This window comes from Labeo rohita, chromosome 4 (genome assembly GCF_022985175.1).
Source record: "Labeo rohita strain BAU-BD-2019 chromosome 4, IGBB_LRoh.1.0, whole genome shotgun sequence".
Classification (NCBI taxonomy): Eukaryota; Metazoa; Chordata; class Actinopteri; order Cypriniformes; family Cyprinidae; genus Labeo; species Labeo rohita.
The window spans coordinates 40,645,735-40,665,273 of NC_066872.1; the positions used below are offsets into that span (position 1 = coordinate 40,645,735).

Sequence of the window (19,539 nt, forward strand, 5' to 3'; positions counted from 1 at the left end):
ATTCTGTTCATTCCACACCTATCCTGCATGACCAGACTCCATATAAGGGCCGCCGCGTCTGCCAAAGAGCAGCGGCTCACAGTCCCGTGGTGAGAACGGATAAAAATACGATCTGTCGTCCCTGCATTCTTTCTTCCACGCTTTTTACTACATCGCTCATGAGATGGCAGAGATAGCATAACCCAAATATCGCAAGTCTTTCCTTAATCAGCCCAGACTGCTTGAATAACAAAACTAGAGTAAGTGAAGATGGTTTGTTTTTAAACTTGAGTGATTTAAGAAGCCTAAAATAAACTCCAGACAGTTTCTTTCAGAGACAAACTAGATTTTTAGTTGTGATGATGTGTGGCTGTCAGGGCGTAGCTTTGTTCTGAGTCATTTTTAGCGAGTTGGTATGTGGTTACTAGGATGTTTTGGTTGGTCACTAGGTGGTTGTTTACTAGAAGAAGTCAAAAGAGCACACCTAGGAGATTTAGGTCTCCTGATATGGCAAATCGCTGGAATCTGTTATAGCAAAAAGTGCATATATGATCACTTATAAAAGTAATAGGAACAAAAAAAAAAAAAAAAAAAAAAAAAAAAAAAAAAAAATCAAGCCATACAATTTGTTTTGAAATATTCATTCATGTCTGTAATACAAACAGCACAGTTTTAAGTTGAAAATAAATTAAACTGTGTATAATAGGAATTTTAAAAACAATTATATATATTTAAAAAAATAAATATTTAAGTTTTTCAAAAGCAATTTTATTTTTAAATGATATATAATTAAAAATTCATAAACCATTTTTTAAAAAAAAACAACTTTTTAAAAATGTCCTTTTTAAGATGAATTTATTTATATACACAAACACATATTCATACATATTTTTATATATAAAATAAATTATAATTTTTACTATTTACTTATATTTAAAAAATAAAATATTTAAAATATATTTTATATTTAAAAATTTTATATTATAATAAATATAAAATAAATAATTAATAATTTCTATAATATTTTATATATATATAAAGGAGTACGCTATAAGAAGGCTACGAATGGTGTTAGACAGGAAAGCAGCAATCACAAAATGTTAAAAAAAAAGTATATTTTTATATTTATAAAAAGTATTATATATTTTCTAAATGTAAGTTATTAAATATGATATAAGTGTATTAAATATTTTATATGCACTTAAGCAGGGACACACTGTATAAGAAGGCTATGAATGCTGTATCATATTAAACAGGAGACCAGCAATCACAAAATGTTCAAGATTAAGATATTTGATATTTAGATATTAGATATTTGCCCTTAACCCCCATTACTGACCACCCACTAACCAGAATACTGACAGGGAGACAATCACCTCAAAGTCTATGTTGTTTACAGCTCCATTATGATCCTACAGTGTAAACACACAGCATATTGTATGACACTGTCATTCTCCTGTGAGTAATGAGCTGATTATCTATTACATAATGAGCAAATACAGCCCACGAACCTTAATCAGACCAAGCAGGACAACAGGAAGCACTGAACAAGTAAATCATGCAAGAAATTTCCATGATTCTTAGTCATTGAGCTCAACATGTGATGTTTATTTCCATCTGAGAGAGAGAGTGTGAAGCCTGATGACCCCTGACTCCACCCTGGACCATCTGCTACCCTTCTAGGTTACATTTACTGACATGACACAGCAAACAAACCCCAACACTATCTGTTCTCATCTCATCTGACTATGTGACTCAAACATTTGGGATTAGGAACAAACAGTCGGAGCGGAACGGTGAATATTAGTGTGGGCGGAACTTGGCTGTGAAAAGTGACACTACTTGATAAGAAGATTGTGGGATTGGGGTGCGAATCTTTGGACCTTTTACAACACTACTACAGTAAGCGCATCAGGAGCCGCGTCTGCCATCTGTTCCCGCTTCCTTAGAGGCCTGATACGCACGCTTATGAAAAACACACACTGATGGAGAGCCGACTGGCTCGGTTGCTCTGTCTGAATGCGCTTGCTAATGCTGGGAATGTCACGGCAGATGTTCACAATGCACTGGAAGAAAAAGACTTTTAAGAAAGTATATAAGGTTCATTTGAATCCAAATGAACAAAACAACATGCTCACATTCATGTGCATCACAAATAAAAGTTAGAAAGGTATATTTATTACAGAAAGAGTGACTGTCACAGTATACGGCATGACACAGTATAAATCAGTACTTCTTTAAATTATTAGTAAAAAATGCATATATGTTAGCTACGTAATTGCATATTTAACTGTGCATGCTCATTTCCCCATTTTTTAAATGATCGATTGATCATTTATTTGATCAAAAATACAGTAAAATACAATGAAAGCTTATTGCAATTTAGAATATTTGTTTTCTATTTCTATTCAATTTAAGTATTTAAGTATATATAAGTGAGCATGCATATTTAAGTATGCATGCTCATTCCCACAATTTTTTATTTTTTTAATTTGATCATAAATTGAATATTTATTTGATCAAAACTACTGTAAAATACAGTGAAATCTTATTGCAATTTACAGTAACTGTTTTCTATATCTATTGTATAAATTTATTAGTAAATATTACATATATTTTGGCTATATAAATTTGATTAAAAAAATATATAAATTTTGATTTAAAATACCGTAAATTACAGTGAAATTGTAATTTGTAATGGCTGTTTTCTATATCTACTGTATAAAATTATTAGCAAATATTATATATATATATCCTGTACATTATATTGAAATGTTGCGATGCCTAAATTTAATTAAAGCATTTAAAACCACTGAATTTTATTTTATTTTAATTTATTTAATTTTTTTTTATTGTATTTAATTTTTGTATTTTAAAGACAAAATAAAATGCACTATTTAAATAAAAATATTATTTAAAACTTAAATGTATTTAATTTAAATTTATTCCACTGAATGAATTATTTAAAATAAAAATTATATAAAAATTATTTATTATTATTTTATTTTATTATTTCTTTTCATTTCTTTATTTCATTTTATTCGTTTTATTTTATTGCATTTCATTTCATTTTTATTTTATTTTATTTTAAAGACAAAATAAAATGTATTTAGAAAAATTTACTATTTAAATAAAAATATTTAAAAATTACATTTATTTAATTTAAATTTATTCCATTGAATAACCATTTTCATATTTTATATTATATTGTAATGTTGCTATGCCTACATTTACTTCTACTTTAAAACAACTGATTATTTTATTTTATTTTAAAGACGAAAGAAAATGTAAATGTAAAAAAAAAAATTACTATTTAAATAAAAATATTAATTAACAATTTAGACAATAGGTTTTTTTTAACTATCATGAACCAAAATGTTTTCCAAAATAATTATTAATAATTAATAATAATTCAGAATTTTATTTTCCAGGCATGCCTAAACTGTAGTGTTTTCACGAATCCAGTGAACTAGCACGTGGGCTGAATGAATGAAGAGAGAAATACGAGCAGAGGAGGTGAATGAATGAGAGTTGGCTGACTAAAGGGTTTTCTGTGTCACATCTCATAATTGAACAGGTCTCAAAGGAGCATTCAAGACTCATTCCACTCATTCCTGCTCCTTTATCCCTCGTCTGAATGCCTCGCTCTCCTGAGAATTTGACGTGTTCATTTAACAGATCAAGGGTCTTTTGAATATTGATCTAGTTTATCTAAATGAACCCTTACGACAGAACCCAACCTCATCAGTCAAATACTCCAGCTCACTGTACGCAGTGCCATACGGGTTAAAAACCCAGTCTTTACCCAGAAACGTCACCCGAGCCTTCATCAAACAGGCGGTGTGAATGAAACGCACCAAAGGCAATGATGACGAGCCCCTCATTAGCCTCATGGTTCAGCCAGGCCAGAGTCACGTGCAACAAGACCATATGAGTGTTAAAGGTCTCTGACATCCAACTGAGTTCAAAGTTAACTGTAATGTACAGACAGGCTTTTCTTAAATTGGCAGCTCTTTCAATGGTGAAAACTCAGGCTATGCCAGACTTGCATAGACTAGACTAAATACATAAAAACATCTTCCTGTTGAAAAGAGGTGGTGGTATAACGATAACAGTTAACGTCTATGCCACATGCTGAAGTCTGCTACATACTGTAGACTGCAGGGCCTAAAAATACATGGGAAAACGCTAAATTACAGCTTGCACCAGAGCTAAAATCCAGCGTGAGTGACGGAGAATAAAACAGGAAATGTCAGGATGGGCACATGTTACAACTATGGCCTGCAAAAGAGAAATGAACTGCTTTACTAGTCTACAATGAAAAGAAAAAGAGCAGGAATTTGCAGCCAAGTCGTACAGACTTTATTAAACAGTTGTTCACTTTATGCAAAAACAAAAACGATCCACTTATCTAGTGTTTTTATTATAACACCTGCCAGTGTGAACCAAACAAACTGCTTCGTTTTAGCTTTTTTCAAGATGTTTGATGTCTATCGGCAACTCCGAAAACACAGAGACAAATCAAGCCATTTCTTAAACATGCCTTGTACATCAGAAATCTGATAAAATCTGCGAGTCACATGTTTTTTTTCCCCTCAGTGCCAGGTGCAATGTTTAATTTCATTGCGTTTCAGCAGATAAGCCCTTTGGCTACTGAACACGGCACTAAAAAGACCAGTATATTCCAGAAAAGAAACTATATTTAGACATTTAACTGAAAAATCTTACAAAATTATTTATATTATTTACTAAAATAGTAAATAATTCTTAAAAAGCATTTTCGGTTTTGGTTACAGTTTTCGGCCAAGTGCATCCAGAACTTTCGGTTTCCATGTCGCCCAGAATTTTCGGTGCATCACTAATTTATTTGAGCAAAAATACAGGGAAAACAGTAATACTGTGAAATATTCAGATTTAAATATATACATCTTTACATTTTCAATTTAAATTTTAATGCATTTTAAAATGTAATTTATTCCCTGTGACACAGAGCTAAATTTTCAGGATCATCAATGTTACATGATCCTTCAAAAATCATTTTATTATGCTGACTTGCTGCTCGAAAAACATTTCTTATTCTCAGTCCATATCATGGTTAGCACGCCTGCATATGCCGCAGTTGCGCTGTGGGCGTCCCAAGTTCGAATCCCGGTTCACGGACCTTTCCCGATCCCACCCCCTTCTCTCTCTCTCTCTCTCTCTCTCTCTCTCTCTCTCTCCCACTTCGCTTCCTGTCCACCTACACTGTCCTATCTAATAAAAGGCATAAAAGCACCAAAAATAAATCTTTATAAAAAATAAAGAAAGAAAGAAAGAAAATAATTGTGATGCTTAATATTTTTGTAGAAAGCATAGATTTCTTTATGATTCTTTGATGAACAGAAAGTTCAAAAGGACAGCTTTTATTCGAAATAGAAACAGAAAACTTGTAATTTGTATTATAAATATCTAAACTTACACTTCTGATCAATGCATAAACATACATTTATTTAAATGTCAATTAATTGTAATTTAATGTGTATTTTACTGTTAATTTCCACTTATTTAAATATTTTCATTTAATTATTTTTAAGAACAGCAATTTAAGAACACTGTTAAATGTTAAACTGTTAAACTCTTAAATTGAATATTCATTTAAAATGAGGGGTTTAAGTTTAATTTATTTACTGGCCATAGCTTGAAAATAATTCTGGCTTAACAGCCAGAATTTACATATCATTGCATCCCTACCAATATTGTTCTTCTTTTTAATAATGTGCAAGCATAAAAGTCATCAAAACCAAAGCTACAATATTACAGAAATGAAGGGATAGTTCACCCAAAAATGTCATTAATTTCTCATTCTCATGTCGTTCCACTCAAGACCGTTGTTCATCTTCAGAACACAAATTAAGATATTTTTGATAAAATCCAACAGCTTTCTGACCCTGAATAAACAGAAACGCAACTACCATGTTTATAGCCCAGAAAGGTAGCAAGGACATTGTTAAAAAAAGATCAGTGGTTCAAACTTAAAGTTGTTTTCTTTGCACACAAAAAGTACTCTCGTAGCTTCATAAAATAGTGGTTGAACCACTAATTTAAACATTGTTGTCTATGCAGGGTCAGAAACCTCTCGGATTTCATCAAAAATATCTTAATTTCTGTTCTAAAGATGAATGAAGGTCTTACAGGTTTGTAATGACATGAAGGTGAGTGATTAATGACAAATTTTTTATTTTTGGGTAAACTATCCCTTTAAGTGCATTGCAAATATGTAGCAATTCTCCTCTCACCTGGTTCTCGTCCTGGACGACTCTGTACTGCTCCTTCCACACGGCAATCTTCGACGCCTCATCCTTGCGCAGGGCGCGCTCCTTTTTCAGCTCGGGGCTCCAGAAGGTCTTAATGGAGTTCATGGAAGAGCTAAGTTTGCTCTCCTTCACATCCACCTCCTTCCGCAGGAGCTCGTTCTCCCTGAGCACCTCCTTGAGCTGGGCCTGCAGGTCCATGATGGTGTTGTCCCGCGCTTGGCGCAGCGAATGAGGCACAGTGGACGCAAGGGTGGAAGGCATATGGTGGTCTCCGAAAGCGATGGCATCGGTGGGAACAGAGCCGGGGGCCCCGGTGGAGATGTTCGGGCTGGATCCCATGACGGTCGTGCGAACGCCGTAAGGCACCCGGCCTCCGGAGCGACCCAGAGTCATGGTGCTCTTCGGCAGGTCCGGGCCGGAGGCCACCACCTCGTTGTCGCTCAGGTACATGGGGCCGGATGTGGCGTAGGCAGCATTGAGAGACTGGATGTTCTCCATTGAAAGGGTTTTACCACCTGGACCTCCCGCTCCAGCTCCGCTGCCCCCTGTGCTGTTAGTGCGGCGGTGGCCTAAGCGGGGCGAGCGAGGGAGACGAGGCGAGCGTCCGGGACTCTGATTGCTCCCGCCGCTGTGGTTGCCTTCCACTTTGCCCACGGATCGGGCACTACCGTACATGGTGGTTTTGACCAGACAAGAGTGAAGAGAAAAGGATGATATGGACTGATTTCTGTAAACCTTGAAGGCTCTGTGATCTACTTTTATCTTATTTATGCATTCAAAGATGCAGATGTTTCATTTTCACCATATGATTCTGGATGTTGAAAACTGGCTGTGGTTTATCCGTTTAATCTGGTCATGTTATATTCCTGCAACAGAGAAAGAGAGATAGACGAAGAGTTAAAATCATTCCTGTCACATTTTTCATTGAGATAGCGAGAGTTTTCCCTGGCGTCTGCTGCCTTGCACTCTTCTCAGAGAGGAAATAATAGGCTAATGAACAGGTCTGGCACACTGTACGCTTTAACCTCCTTCACTGGGCTCTATGTAGGTCACTCACATGCCACACTGTATTTACTTTAGCTCTGTGGCTTCTGTCCAATACCTATACTGCACTCTCAGCTCTACCTCTGTCTCTCTTCATCTTCTCAACACAGTCCTTTCCTCCGCCTTCTTCATCAGGGGCAACTTGCTTTAACATTTGACAGGTTTCATATACAGCGGAAGTCAAAAGTTTACATACACCTTGCAGAATCTGCAAAATGTTAATTATTTGTTTAGTACTAGTTGTTAATGAGTCCCTTTTTTGTCCTGAACATTTAATCTGCCCACTGTTTTTCAGAAAAGTTCTTCAGGTCCCACAAATTTGGTTTTTCAGCATTTTTGTGCATTTGAACCCTTTTCAACAATGACTGTATGATTTTGAGATCCATCTTTTTACAGTGAGGACAACTGACGGACTCATATGCAACTATTACAGAAGGTTCAAACACTCACTGATGCTTTAGAATGAAACGATGCATTAAGAGCCGGGGGGTGAAAACTTTTGGAATTTAAAGATTAGGGTAAATTTCAGTTATTTTGTCTTGTGGGAAACATGTAAGTATCTTCTGTAGCTTCTAAAGAGCAGTACTAAATGAAACAAAATATATATTCAGACAAAATAAGAAAAATGCACACATCTTCATTCTGTTCAAAAGTTTTCACCCCCAGCTCTTAATGCATCGGTTTTCCTTCTGGAGCATCAGTGAGTGTTTGAACCTTCTGTAATATTTGTGTATGAGTCCCTCAGTGTGAAAAGATAGATCTCAAAAATCATACAGTCATTGTAGGAAAGGGTACAAATACACAAAAAAATGCTGAAAAACCAAAGAATTTGTGGGACCCTCTTATTTTTGCAAAACAAATAACATTTTGCAGATTCTGCACGGTGTAAAATTTTGATTTCAACTGTAAATAGTGGCTGAGCTGATTTCATGCAAGCTTATTTTCTGAGTGAATGACACAAAAGTCTGCATTCTGAATCTCTGAGGGGTAATCAAGTGCTATAAGGCATGAAGACTACTTTTCAAAAGTTGACTCAGTAAATAAGGGTGGCGATGTACTGGTAGACACAATTGACAATCACTGTTACATGCTCACGTGACATTGCAGTGCTATGTGGTCACAAAACCTATCATTTGCATGTGTTTTTAAGCACTGCAGTTTAAAAACAAGTGATTTTAAGCAGATGAAATGCAATCAGCAACGTATTTTTGATCAAATAATTGTAGCCTTGATGAACATAAGAGACCTCAAACTTTTAAATAGTAGTGTTTGTGTTAGAAAATAGTCAACTGAGAACATTTAACACAAGTGTTTTTTTAAACTATCTTTAAAACTGCTTGATTCACATCTCATGAGGTTTTCACAGACTATGGCACCTCATTACCGCAGATTACTTCAGTATAACACCTGGACATACGTGTAACGCCTGTGGTTGAACCGCGACAGACATTATGTGCTTTATTACAGAGGAAATAAAATACTAATACGGACACTTTAATGCCTCTGCCATTGCTGTATTAATCAATATGAAGCCATTTCAGAGTTGTGAAACCAAATCTCTAATCACACATGAACAGCTATGTGCTTATTCAGAGAGAAAGACTGTTTATTTGAGTCCAGCCACAAGCGGCAGCTGCCTTTTGTCTTGTGTGTTTATCCCTGATGAAATACTTCATTGTCTCTTGTAAAACACATCTTTGTTTTGTAGCAATACTGGGTCACATGGTCTCATACGTGATCTGCTGTTTTATCACTAAGCATAACTTATTTTAAAGCAAAGGAAAGTGGTACAGACTGTTCAAGTCGTCTGTTTTTTAACTTCCAGGTTATAAACCCCTAATATTTGCCACAAATGTAGCTTAAGGGTAATTTATTGAAAAAGAGGCTGGCAGTGGACATTGGAGCTGTGTTTTGGTCCATCCCAAAAGCCCGGAAAATGCTCCATGAGGCCTCGATCATGCCCAAGCCGACGTATCCGCACTCTCTCATTAGGAAAGAATCTAACATCAGAGCCACAATGCATCTCAACGGAGTAAATCTACATGAAAATGAACCCGATTGGAAGTATGTCGACCGCAGACTCCCTTCAGACTGAAACTTTGCGCTGGAAATGGACTGTCAAACACATACTCAAACATGTTATACAGAACATGATACAAGGAATCAAAACAGCCCAGTCTCCTGGAGGAACAGTTTGTGGAAGCGGTGACAGACTTAAGTAGAGACGGAGCCGGTTACTGATAAGATGCAGAAGGGGCAGCGAGACCGCAGATCTCCTTCCTCTGCTGCTGACGAACGGAAGCCAAATCATTAAAGCAGTGGGCATGTCTGACCCCGTCACATTCCCCGAAGCCGAGACAACATGTTTTAAATGCCTGCACTTATTTCACTTATGTAACAGCCTTTTTATGCATTATTCGTCCTAGTCTTTAAAATATACATGCAACAAATCTATAGAATTTGGAAACCTATAATTACAGACTCTCCCATTTAACTGACTAACGTAACTAAAAGATTTGGAAAGACCATTTGGTTGAAGCATATTTACCTGTGTTATGTTTATGTATACACTTCCAGTCAAACGTTTTTTTAGTGTTTTTTAAGTCTCTTCTGCTCACCAAACATGCATTTATTTGATCTGAAATACAGCAGTAACATTGTGAAATATGTTTACTATTTAAAATAGCTGCTTTCTATTTGAATGTATTTTAAAATGTATTTCTGTGATCAAAACTACATTTTCAGCATCATTACGCCAGTCTTCAGTGTCACATGATCCTTCACAAACAGCTGATTTGCTGTTCAAGGAACATTTATTATTATTATCATTATTATCATCATCATCATCAATATTTAAAACAGTGGAGTACATTTTATTATAATGATTTCTAAAGGATCATCTGACTGGAGTAATGATGCTAACAATTCAGCTTTGAAATCACAGGAATAAATTACATTTTAAAATATATTCAAATAGAAATTGGTAAATAGTAAAAATTGTGCTGTTTTTGCAGTATTTTGGAAAAAATAAATGCAAGCTTGGTGAGCAGAAGAGACGTCTTTAAAAAGACTTTAAAAATCTTAGTGTTCAAAAACTTTTGACTTACTGTGCACAAACAGTTACACAAATCTATAACTGCTCCAATCAGCATAGCATGAAAGAAAAATATGTTAATTGTGAAGAGAGCAAGACGGAACACGGAATAGCACTTCTGCTAAACAGGGCACAGCCAAGGAGATCAAGACAACTAGGCTCTAGAGAGAGTCATTCAGAAATAATGGGAATGCATCACATGTGTGAGAGGCGGGGCAGAGTTGAAACCAGGGTTAGCAGTCACTTAGGGACCAACAACACACTACAAAATTTGTACACCATTTCTACAGTGCATGAATTGTCAATACATTTACCTACTTATCAAGAACACTTTCATTCTGAAATAAAGTTACAATCCAAAAAAAGTATACTTAAGCTGACACAGTTTATTATAGGAACTGTTCCTTTAAGAACTGTGGCAGTCCTCGCCATCTGGTTCGCCCTAGGCAGGTGGATTACACCTGGACAGTGGACACAGCAGGAAAATACCCTCCCTCCATTTCTTTATCTTTCAATCCCTCCTTCCAGCCATATCTCCTTCCATTAAAGCGATCTGCTTTGCTCTTCAACAGGGATTTTCACAATGTAATGCTTCCTCATGGAACAGTAAGTTTCCATTACATTTGGCCTAAATCCTCACACACAAAAACAGGCCAAAACCACTGTTTACTATGTAATCAGTCAAAGAACTGAGAAGTATTGAACTTATTTTTAATGTATCTAGAAAAAGCATTTCATTTACAAACAAAAATAACTAAAACCTACACTCCAAATCCTGAAAATGAAAGTTTAAGCCTCAAAGCGGTGCTTCCAAAGTGAGAGGGATATAAGAGAGAAACCGGAGGACAGCAAAACGAGCAGAAAGACTGACTCAAACTCCACAAGAAATGCCATTACGCTATTCTTACTCATAAATGAGCTCATAACCCAAAAATACTTATTAAAGTATTTTCTCAAAATAATGTGATCAGATTAACCATTGTGGCCAAACGAGCCAATTTTAATGCAAAAAGTAAATAAAAGTCTAGTTAAAAAATAAAAATAAAAAAATTACACAAAATGCAAAACATATTTAAATATTGAAAAAATAATTACTTTGAAACAATTTTCACTCAAAAATTGCTAGTAAACCTCACAAATTATTATAAAGAAATGGCAAATTATTTAGTACATTATTACACTACATTATTTAGTAGTATTTTAGTAGTATTTTACTGCAAACATAATCTATGTTAAAAAAAAAAAAAAAAGGTAAATAAAACTGTACCATTCATTACAAAATGTCTCTTTAAATTAAATTAATAATTCATTCAAATGCACATTAAACTCACTGCAAATTCATGTTATATAGCCTGCAAAATCAGAAATATGTGACCCTGGACCACAAAATTAGTCATAAGGGTCCATTTTTTAAAACTGAGATTTATGCATCATCTTAAAGTTGATACAACTATTTGAAAACCTGAAATCTGAGGGTGCAAAAAAATCTAAATATTGAGAAAAATCGCCAAGTTGTCCAAATTAAGTTCTTAGCAATGCATACTACTAATCAAACATTACGTTTTGATATATTTACGGTAGAAAACTCACAAAATATCTTCATGGAACATGATCTTTACTTAATATCCTAATGATTTTTGGCATGAAAGTACAATGTATTTTTGGCTATTGCTACAAATATACCCGTGCTACTTAAGTCCATGGTAAGGTTTTGTGGTCCATGGTCACATATATTGTGAATATTAAAAATATATGACCCACACTACTTCTATACAGAGGACAGACACAAGACAGAAGGAATGTGTTTTATTTTGCTCCTGACTCACGACATCCAGCTAAACTGAGTCAAATCTTTTAAAGTAATGCTTTGAGTGCTGAGTCAGAATACATGATCAAACCTTCCAAGCCCACACCCTAAATTACAGTCAGCAACTCACATTTCAAACTGCAAAGCTGCCTTCAATAATCAATACGGTGTAAATTTCAACTAGCCGCTTGGTATTACAGTATTTTTTGGGCCAAGGTCTCCTTCTCAAACATGTATCCCTACGAATCGTTCCGCCTCCCTCTCGGCTCAGTTACGGCATCAATGGGACAGTGTGTGCCTGCCTCTGCCTCTATATTTATAGGAGGGAACAGAGGTCAGCTTTGAGCTCACTTAAAACGCTCTGCCTGCTGCCTGACGGCCTGTCACTTCACATCACTGAACATCTACGGCAGCACTGATTCATCAGCATTCAAACAACTACAACCGCAGCGCATTTCATTCAATTCACATCTATACATGCATAAACTGCTCTACTGCCTTCAAAATCTAGGTAACTGGGAACATGAATCAGATATTTGACAGATATGCAACCTGAGGATCTTATTTCTAATATGGAACAGGATGAGACGGGTGACATAACTCAACGAGAATCCAAAGAAAACATACAGCTGAAGTCAAAGGTTTACATGCAGAATCTGCAAAATGTTAATTATTTTACCAAAATAAGAGGAATCATACAAAATGCATGTTATTTTTTTAGTACTATTCCCCATAAAAGACATTTACATATAGTCCACAAGAGAAAAAAAATAGCTGTTTACATATAAAAGTTTACATATACTTCATTCTTATTACCGTGTTGTTTTTGTTTTGTTTAGTGATAGTTGTTTAGTAGTCCCTTGTTTGTCCTGAACAGTTAAACTGCCTTCTGTTCTTCAGAACAAATCCTTCAAGTCCCACAAATTTTGTGTTTTTTCAGCATTTGTGTGTATTTGAACCCTTTCCAACAATGACTGCATGATTTTGAAATCCATCTTTTCACACTGAGGACAACTGACGGACTCATATGTAACTATTAGAGAAGGTTCAAACGCTCACTGACGCGCCAGAAGAAAAAAAAAATGCATTAAGAGCCGAGGGGGCGAAAACTTTTGAACAGCATGAAGATGTGTACATTTTTCTTGTTTTGCCTCCAGCTCTTAATGCATTGTGTATCTCTGCAAAAAATGGTTATCTAGACACCCAGTGGTGCTTGATGGTCAATACAATGTAAATATTTAGGCCTACATAACACAATTAAATCAAAGAAAATTAGATATTAAATAAACTTACTGAGAAGAACAATTATTAGACCAGAGATTAACTGTTTTTCATTACACATTCCACAATTTTTGTCCAATTCTTGCCAAAATTGGCTTCGTTTTTTTTCCCCTGACCTTGCAACAATGCAACATTTACATACTGTATAAAATTTTAAAAAGTCGAAAAATAAAACAACGATTAGTTCGTTTTATAAAAAAAATACTATTTCAGTCTTTTTAGTTAAAACGTTCATGTTTACTTTAATGAAATAAAGAAACTACTAGCAATTTCCAAGTGAAAATACTTTTAAGGTAAATACTATAATTGTAAAAAAAATAAAAAATAAATAAAATGCCCTGATTTTAACTGAGAAACTGAAGCTGCTGCCTTAAATTTTAAGTCTAATCAACTTAAATTACATTAAACTAACTTAAAGAAATCAAGGTGAAGTTTACTCTAAATTTAGTGTAATAAAAAATCTGTAATAAAAAAATAACAAAAAAACAAAACAAAACAAAATGCTACATACATTGTATAAACTAATCAAAAAACACTGCATATTCTTCACTGTGTAAATTAAATATATATATATATATATTTCTTCTTATTAACGATTAATGATTAGGCCTAACATGAATGACAGACAGCAGGAATATTAGACTGCTGTCACTTTAAGAGCTGTCAAAATCCAATATACCATTACACATGCGTTTTTGTTTTTTCTCAGATGTTTGCTTTCACTTAAGACCTAAATTACTGTTTACGAGGATACTTGCAATGACAGGCATTTTGACACATACCAGTGTATGCATTTAACAGCTTAATGCCTATAAAGCAGCAAAAATAATATTCTTCATGTTTGCACACTTCTGACAGCGATCAGAAACAGTTTCTCAGACCATATAGAAAAATTATTTTTTTCACTCCTAATAGCATTTAAATGGCTTAAAATCACCTTAAAACACAATGTTTATAAAAAATGCATGCAAACAATACATTTCCGTGACCATCAGCAACGTCACACGAGCGTAACCATGATAGAAACTATGGTCCAAAATCTCCACCGGCTGACAAATTTCAGCTGGTTAATCGTCTACCGGTATATTGCCCACCCCTAAATATTGCCCAAACCTAACAACTGTTTCGTATCTGTTGACAAGACTGTCAGTAGAGTTTGGAACTGATTCAAGAAGTAGGAATTCAAGGAATTCTGGAGGATGAAGGAAATAGAAGAGGTGAAGCATTTCAAAATGTTCTTTAGAGAATCACCAAGGGTGGAAGATCCACCATCCTCCTCCAAAACCGGATCTAAACAAAAGTTCTGCCAGGCCAAAGTAGCCGTAGGCGGTTTTCACACGGTTCGACTGTTCATATGAACCAGAGTTTGATGCTGTCTTCCTCCACCTGCCTTGACTTTTTCCCATTGCATTATTTGGCTCAGAGAACTGTATGATAAAACAGTTATATTCAGTTACAACTTCAGTAATTTTATTGTATATTTATACATTGTATAATGACAGAATAACTATATAACAGAATCTTAAAGCGTTTCCCATACTGCGCATTACCGTTTCCAATACCCACAGCTTTAGAGCTATAAGCCAAAGATGTTGTTACAAACTCTTCAGCAAATACATCATTCCTCTGAGACTCTGGATCAACTAATCAATTCTCATCTCCAGTCCTGACCCGCTAGCATGAAACGAGAGAGCCGGTGTTGAACGTGCTTTTCTCTCGGCCTGACAGGTTCTCGTCCCCTGTCTGTCCGTCTGTTTGCGAGAGTTAATTAGGTCAAAGATGGGCTGCCCGCACCAGACACGCTAAACCGCACGAGGGACTCGGAGGATCAGAATCCTGCTGGGCTCTCTCTATCTGGACAGCTTGAGTCTGGCCTGCTCAGCAGAGTCATTGAGTTGCTGTTGCATTTGTAGGCAGGTGTGATTGTGAAAGACGTCATGAAAGTGTGCTCGCTAAGATGTGTACTACTAGGGTCAGCGGAGGACACAACTGAGGAGACGTCATACATGAAAACTAGGATCCTGCTTTAATTAGCATGCTGTGCTAATATGATATTAATAGGATGCACAGATTACGGCAGATACTGAGCATTTAAGTTAGTTGTTCATTTTTTTGCAATGTTTTTGCAATCTAAGGCCATCTTCAAGTCAAAGACTGAATTGGAATAATACAAGATTAACAGTAACACTTTACAATAAGGTGTCATTTGTTAACATTAGTTAATGTATTAACTAACATGAACATACAGTGAAAAATACATTTATTACAGTATTCATTAAATCTTTGTTATTGTTAGTTAATAAAAATACAGTTGTTCATTGTTCATGTTAGTTCAGTGCATTAACTAATGTTAACAAACACAACTTTTAATTTTAATAATGCATTAATAAATGTTGGAATTAATATTAACTAAGATTAATACATGGTGTAGAAGTATTGTTCATTTTTAGTTCACGTTAACTAATGTAGTTAACTAATGTTAACAAATTAACCTTATTGTAAAGTGTCAGATAAAATTATACTTTTTTGATTAACATATAATAAAAAAAACCCTAAAAATTTCAGGTATAAGCATATATGTGCTTTTATTTTGGCCAATAATTAAAAAAAAAAAAAAAGAAAAATATTAACATTCTATTAAATACAATTTTCAGCAATATAATGTGAATTATAAAAATTAAATATTACACTTAACAATTCTGTTTATAAAAATTAACCTCAAATGAGTGTAAGATGAGTGCAAAAGCAATCTAAAAATGTAAAAATATATAGGAAAATAACACACATTTTTACACTATAATTTTTACAATATAATCTTGATTAAATCTGAAAATGTATATAAATTTCACATTATAATGCTGTGATGCCTAAATTTACTTGTAGCTTTTAAAATGAATGATCTGATTTTTTTTATATATATAATTTGATATTAGATATTTAATGGTTAATGCTAAAAAATAATAATGATAAAAATCATTTTAAAAGCTACAAGTGAATTTTTAGGCATTATAACAACAAAGTGCAGTAGGAAAAATGGGTATATATTTTTATATTTAATAAAGATTACATTTAAGTGCACTTAAGTGAGTGTTAGACTATAACAAATGATGATTTAAAGGTAAAAAACATGGAAATATCTAATAAATATCAGTAACACTTTACAAGGTTCCATTAGTTAATATTAGTTAATGTATTAACTAACATGAACAATACATTTATTACAGTATTTAATAATATTTGTTTATTTCATTCATTGTTAGTTACAGAGCATTAATGTTAAAAAGCACAACTGTTGATTTTTAATAATGCATTAGTAAATGCTGAAATTAACAATTAATAAACGCTGTAGAAGTATTGTCCATGTTAACTAAAGTAGTTAACTAATGTGCCTTATTATAAAGTGTTATCTAAATATCAACTGATATACTAAAATTAAATGAAAAAAGAAAAAACTTTAAAAAAAATGAAGAGGTCTTGTTCATTTACATCTTGACTAAAACAGGTTACAGGCATCACATTATGAGGCACTAAGGACTTCAAATCTGGATGCACCCCATCCTGCATCCTAGCACGGCTTCACCATTTCAAAAAGTGTTTCTTATAACACACCAGATTGCATAACACATCCACATATCCAAAAGTAAAAATACATTTTTCACCGGCTTCAAACCACCAGCAGAACAACACCTTCCCCTTGAGAAACGAAAGCATGCTGGTACACGCTGACACAAGGCAAACTTTCCTGCATGTCTCAGTGTCCAAGAACCAGTCACCACCCTGTATTTCTCATGTTTTACACCCTACAGAGATGAAATAAAATGAGGACCAGATCAGGACTTACAAAAGAGGAGACAGGTCAGACATATACACCCTAATCTCAGTGCTTCATCTTAATAATACGGCTCATTTAAACAAACATCAGCGCTTTTGCCACTTATCATATTTCTCTACTAAAAAATGAGCAAATGGTTTTAGCCAGTGCTTAGATCATCTTTGTAGTAATTCAGTCACCCTCATCAGCAAACAGACAGCAGGTATGATCCAAACCAGGTGTCCATCACAGTTCCTGGGAAATTTCCAGGTCTGAGAAGATACAGACACAAACCCTGGAGGCCAGAAGTATTTTCCCTGCATGCTAAAGATACACACCCCTTAAAAATGTGTGATATATACAATATCTCGACCTGATTTTTGGCCATATTGAGATTTTCGGATTTCCAAAATCTATTGACAACTTGTCGGATAGTAAACATTTTATGTTTTCAATTGTGTGTTGTTTTGAAATGTATTTTTAAAGAAGTCTCTTCTGTTCACCGAGTCTGCATTTATTTGATCCAAAGTACCGCTAAAACAGTACAATTTTGAAATATTTTTCCTGTTTAAAATAACTGTTTCCTTTTTAAATACATTTAAAATGTAATTTATTCCTGTGATTTCAAAGCTGAATTTTTAGCATCATTACACCAGTCACATGATCCTTCAGAAATAATTCTAATATTCTGATTTGCTGCTCAAAAAAAAATTATTATTATGCTGAAAACAGCTGTTATAGAATAGAAAGTTTAGAAGAACAGCATTTCTCTGAAATAGAAATCTTTTGTAACATGATAAATATCTTTATTATCATTTTATCAATTTAAAGCATCCTTGCTTAATAAAAGTATTGTTTTTTATAATTTCTTTCAAAAAAAATTTAAAATAAAATAAAATAAATTATATTTTATAAAGCTTTTGACTCCAAGCTTTTGAATAGTATAGTGTATAATGTTACAAAAGCTTTTCATTTCCGATAAATAATGATATTTGGATCTTTCTACTCATTAAAGAATCCTGAAAAAAATTTACTCAACTGTTTTAAATATTGATAATATTATTATTATTAATAAAAAATGTTTCTTAGACAGCAAATCAGCATATTAGAATGATTTCTGAAGGATCATGTGACACTGAAGGCTGGAGCAATGATGCTGAAAATTTAGCTTTGATCACAGAAATAAATTACATTTTCAAATATTTTCAAATTGAAAACAGTTATTTTAAATAGTAAAAATATACTGTTTTTGTACTTTGTATCAAATAAATGCAGGCTTGGTGAGCAGAAGAGACTTTAAAAAGCATAAATCTTACTGTTCAAAAACTTCTGACTGGTAGTGTAAATAATACAAAATAAATAAATAAACAAATACATTATCAGTCATTAGTCACCCTGCTCTATAGATACAGATTACAATATTCATCAGTTTAAAAAAATGCTAGTTAAACATGTTTGTTTGTGCATGAGTTCACACCAGGTCAGCATGACATTACACTGATGGTTCTATGTCAGAAAGACCTCAATTCCTGCTTCATCACACAAGCTGCCCAGTCAAACCCTAACAAACATAGATATGCAGGATTGATCCAGCAAATGTACATAGGGACCTAATGTTGCAACTGCTGAGATCCACACAAACAAACAAAGCAAGAAAGCGCATGCTCAGCATGGTTATCAAATAACTGTTAGTCTATTCTATTGACAATATTCACAGCAAAACACATGCCACCATGTGATTAGACATGGGGGAACATTAAACAACCACAGGCTTCCATAAACAAGGATGAACAACACTATTCAGTACTCAAAGCACTGATGTGCAAGACACCTGTTGGATCACTATGACAGATATCACTCGTATTCATAATACATGAACACTCCTACCATCCAAATAAGCACTGTACATTATGACCAGCATCATTAAAAATGAAATGAAAGTTACATTATATAAATATAATATATATAAATGTATACAAATTTTCAATGTATCAGTTAATATGAGCTAACAAAAACTGAATTGTAACAAACATCACATTATGAAGGAATAAGAGTTTAACAGCAACATTTAACATTACAGTATAAATATTTACTATATTATATAAAATATATATGGTGTGTGTGTGTATATATATATATATATACACACACACACACACATTGTGGTTAAAAATGTTAAGGGAGGGGCTCTTGGATCTTTCACAGAAGACCTAATCAAATTATTCTGTCA

At 34.1% G+C, this 19,539-nt stretch overlaps 1 protein-coding gene across 8 annotated transcripts in view; it reads right to left on the reverse strand.

Annotated features, from left to right (window-relative positions):
• Window positions 1-19,539, reverse strand: part of erc1b (ELKS/RAB6-interacting/CAST family member 1b) — a 256,072-nt gene that overhangs the window by 235,574 nt on the left and 959 nt on the right. For all 8 annotated transcript variants that reach the window (XM_051107019.1, XM_051107018.1, XM_051107022.1 and 5 more), the window contains exon 2: window positions 6,255-7,138. In XM_051107019.1, coding sequence (XP_050962976.1) covers window positions 6,255-6,947 — 693 coding nt within the window. In that variant the 5' untranslated portion in view covers window positions 6,948-7,138. The remainder of the gene's footprint in view (window positions 1-6,254; window positions 7,139-19,539) is intronic.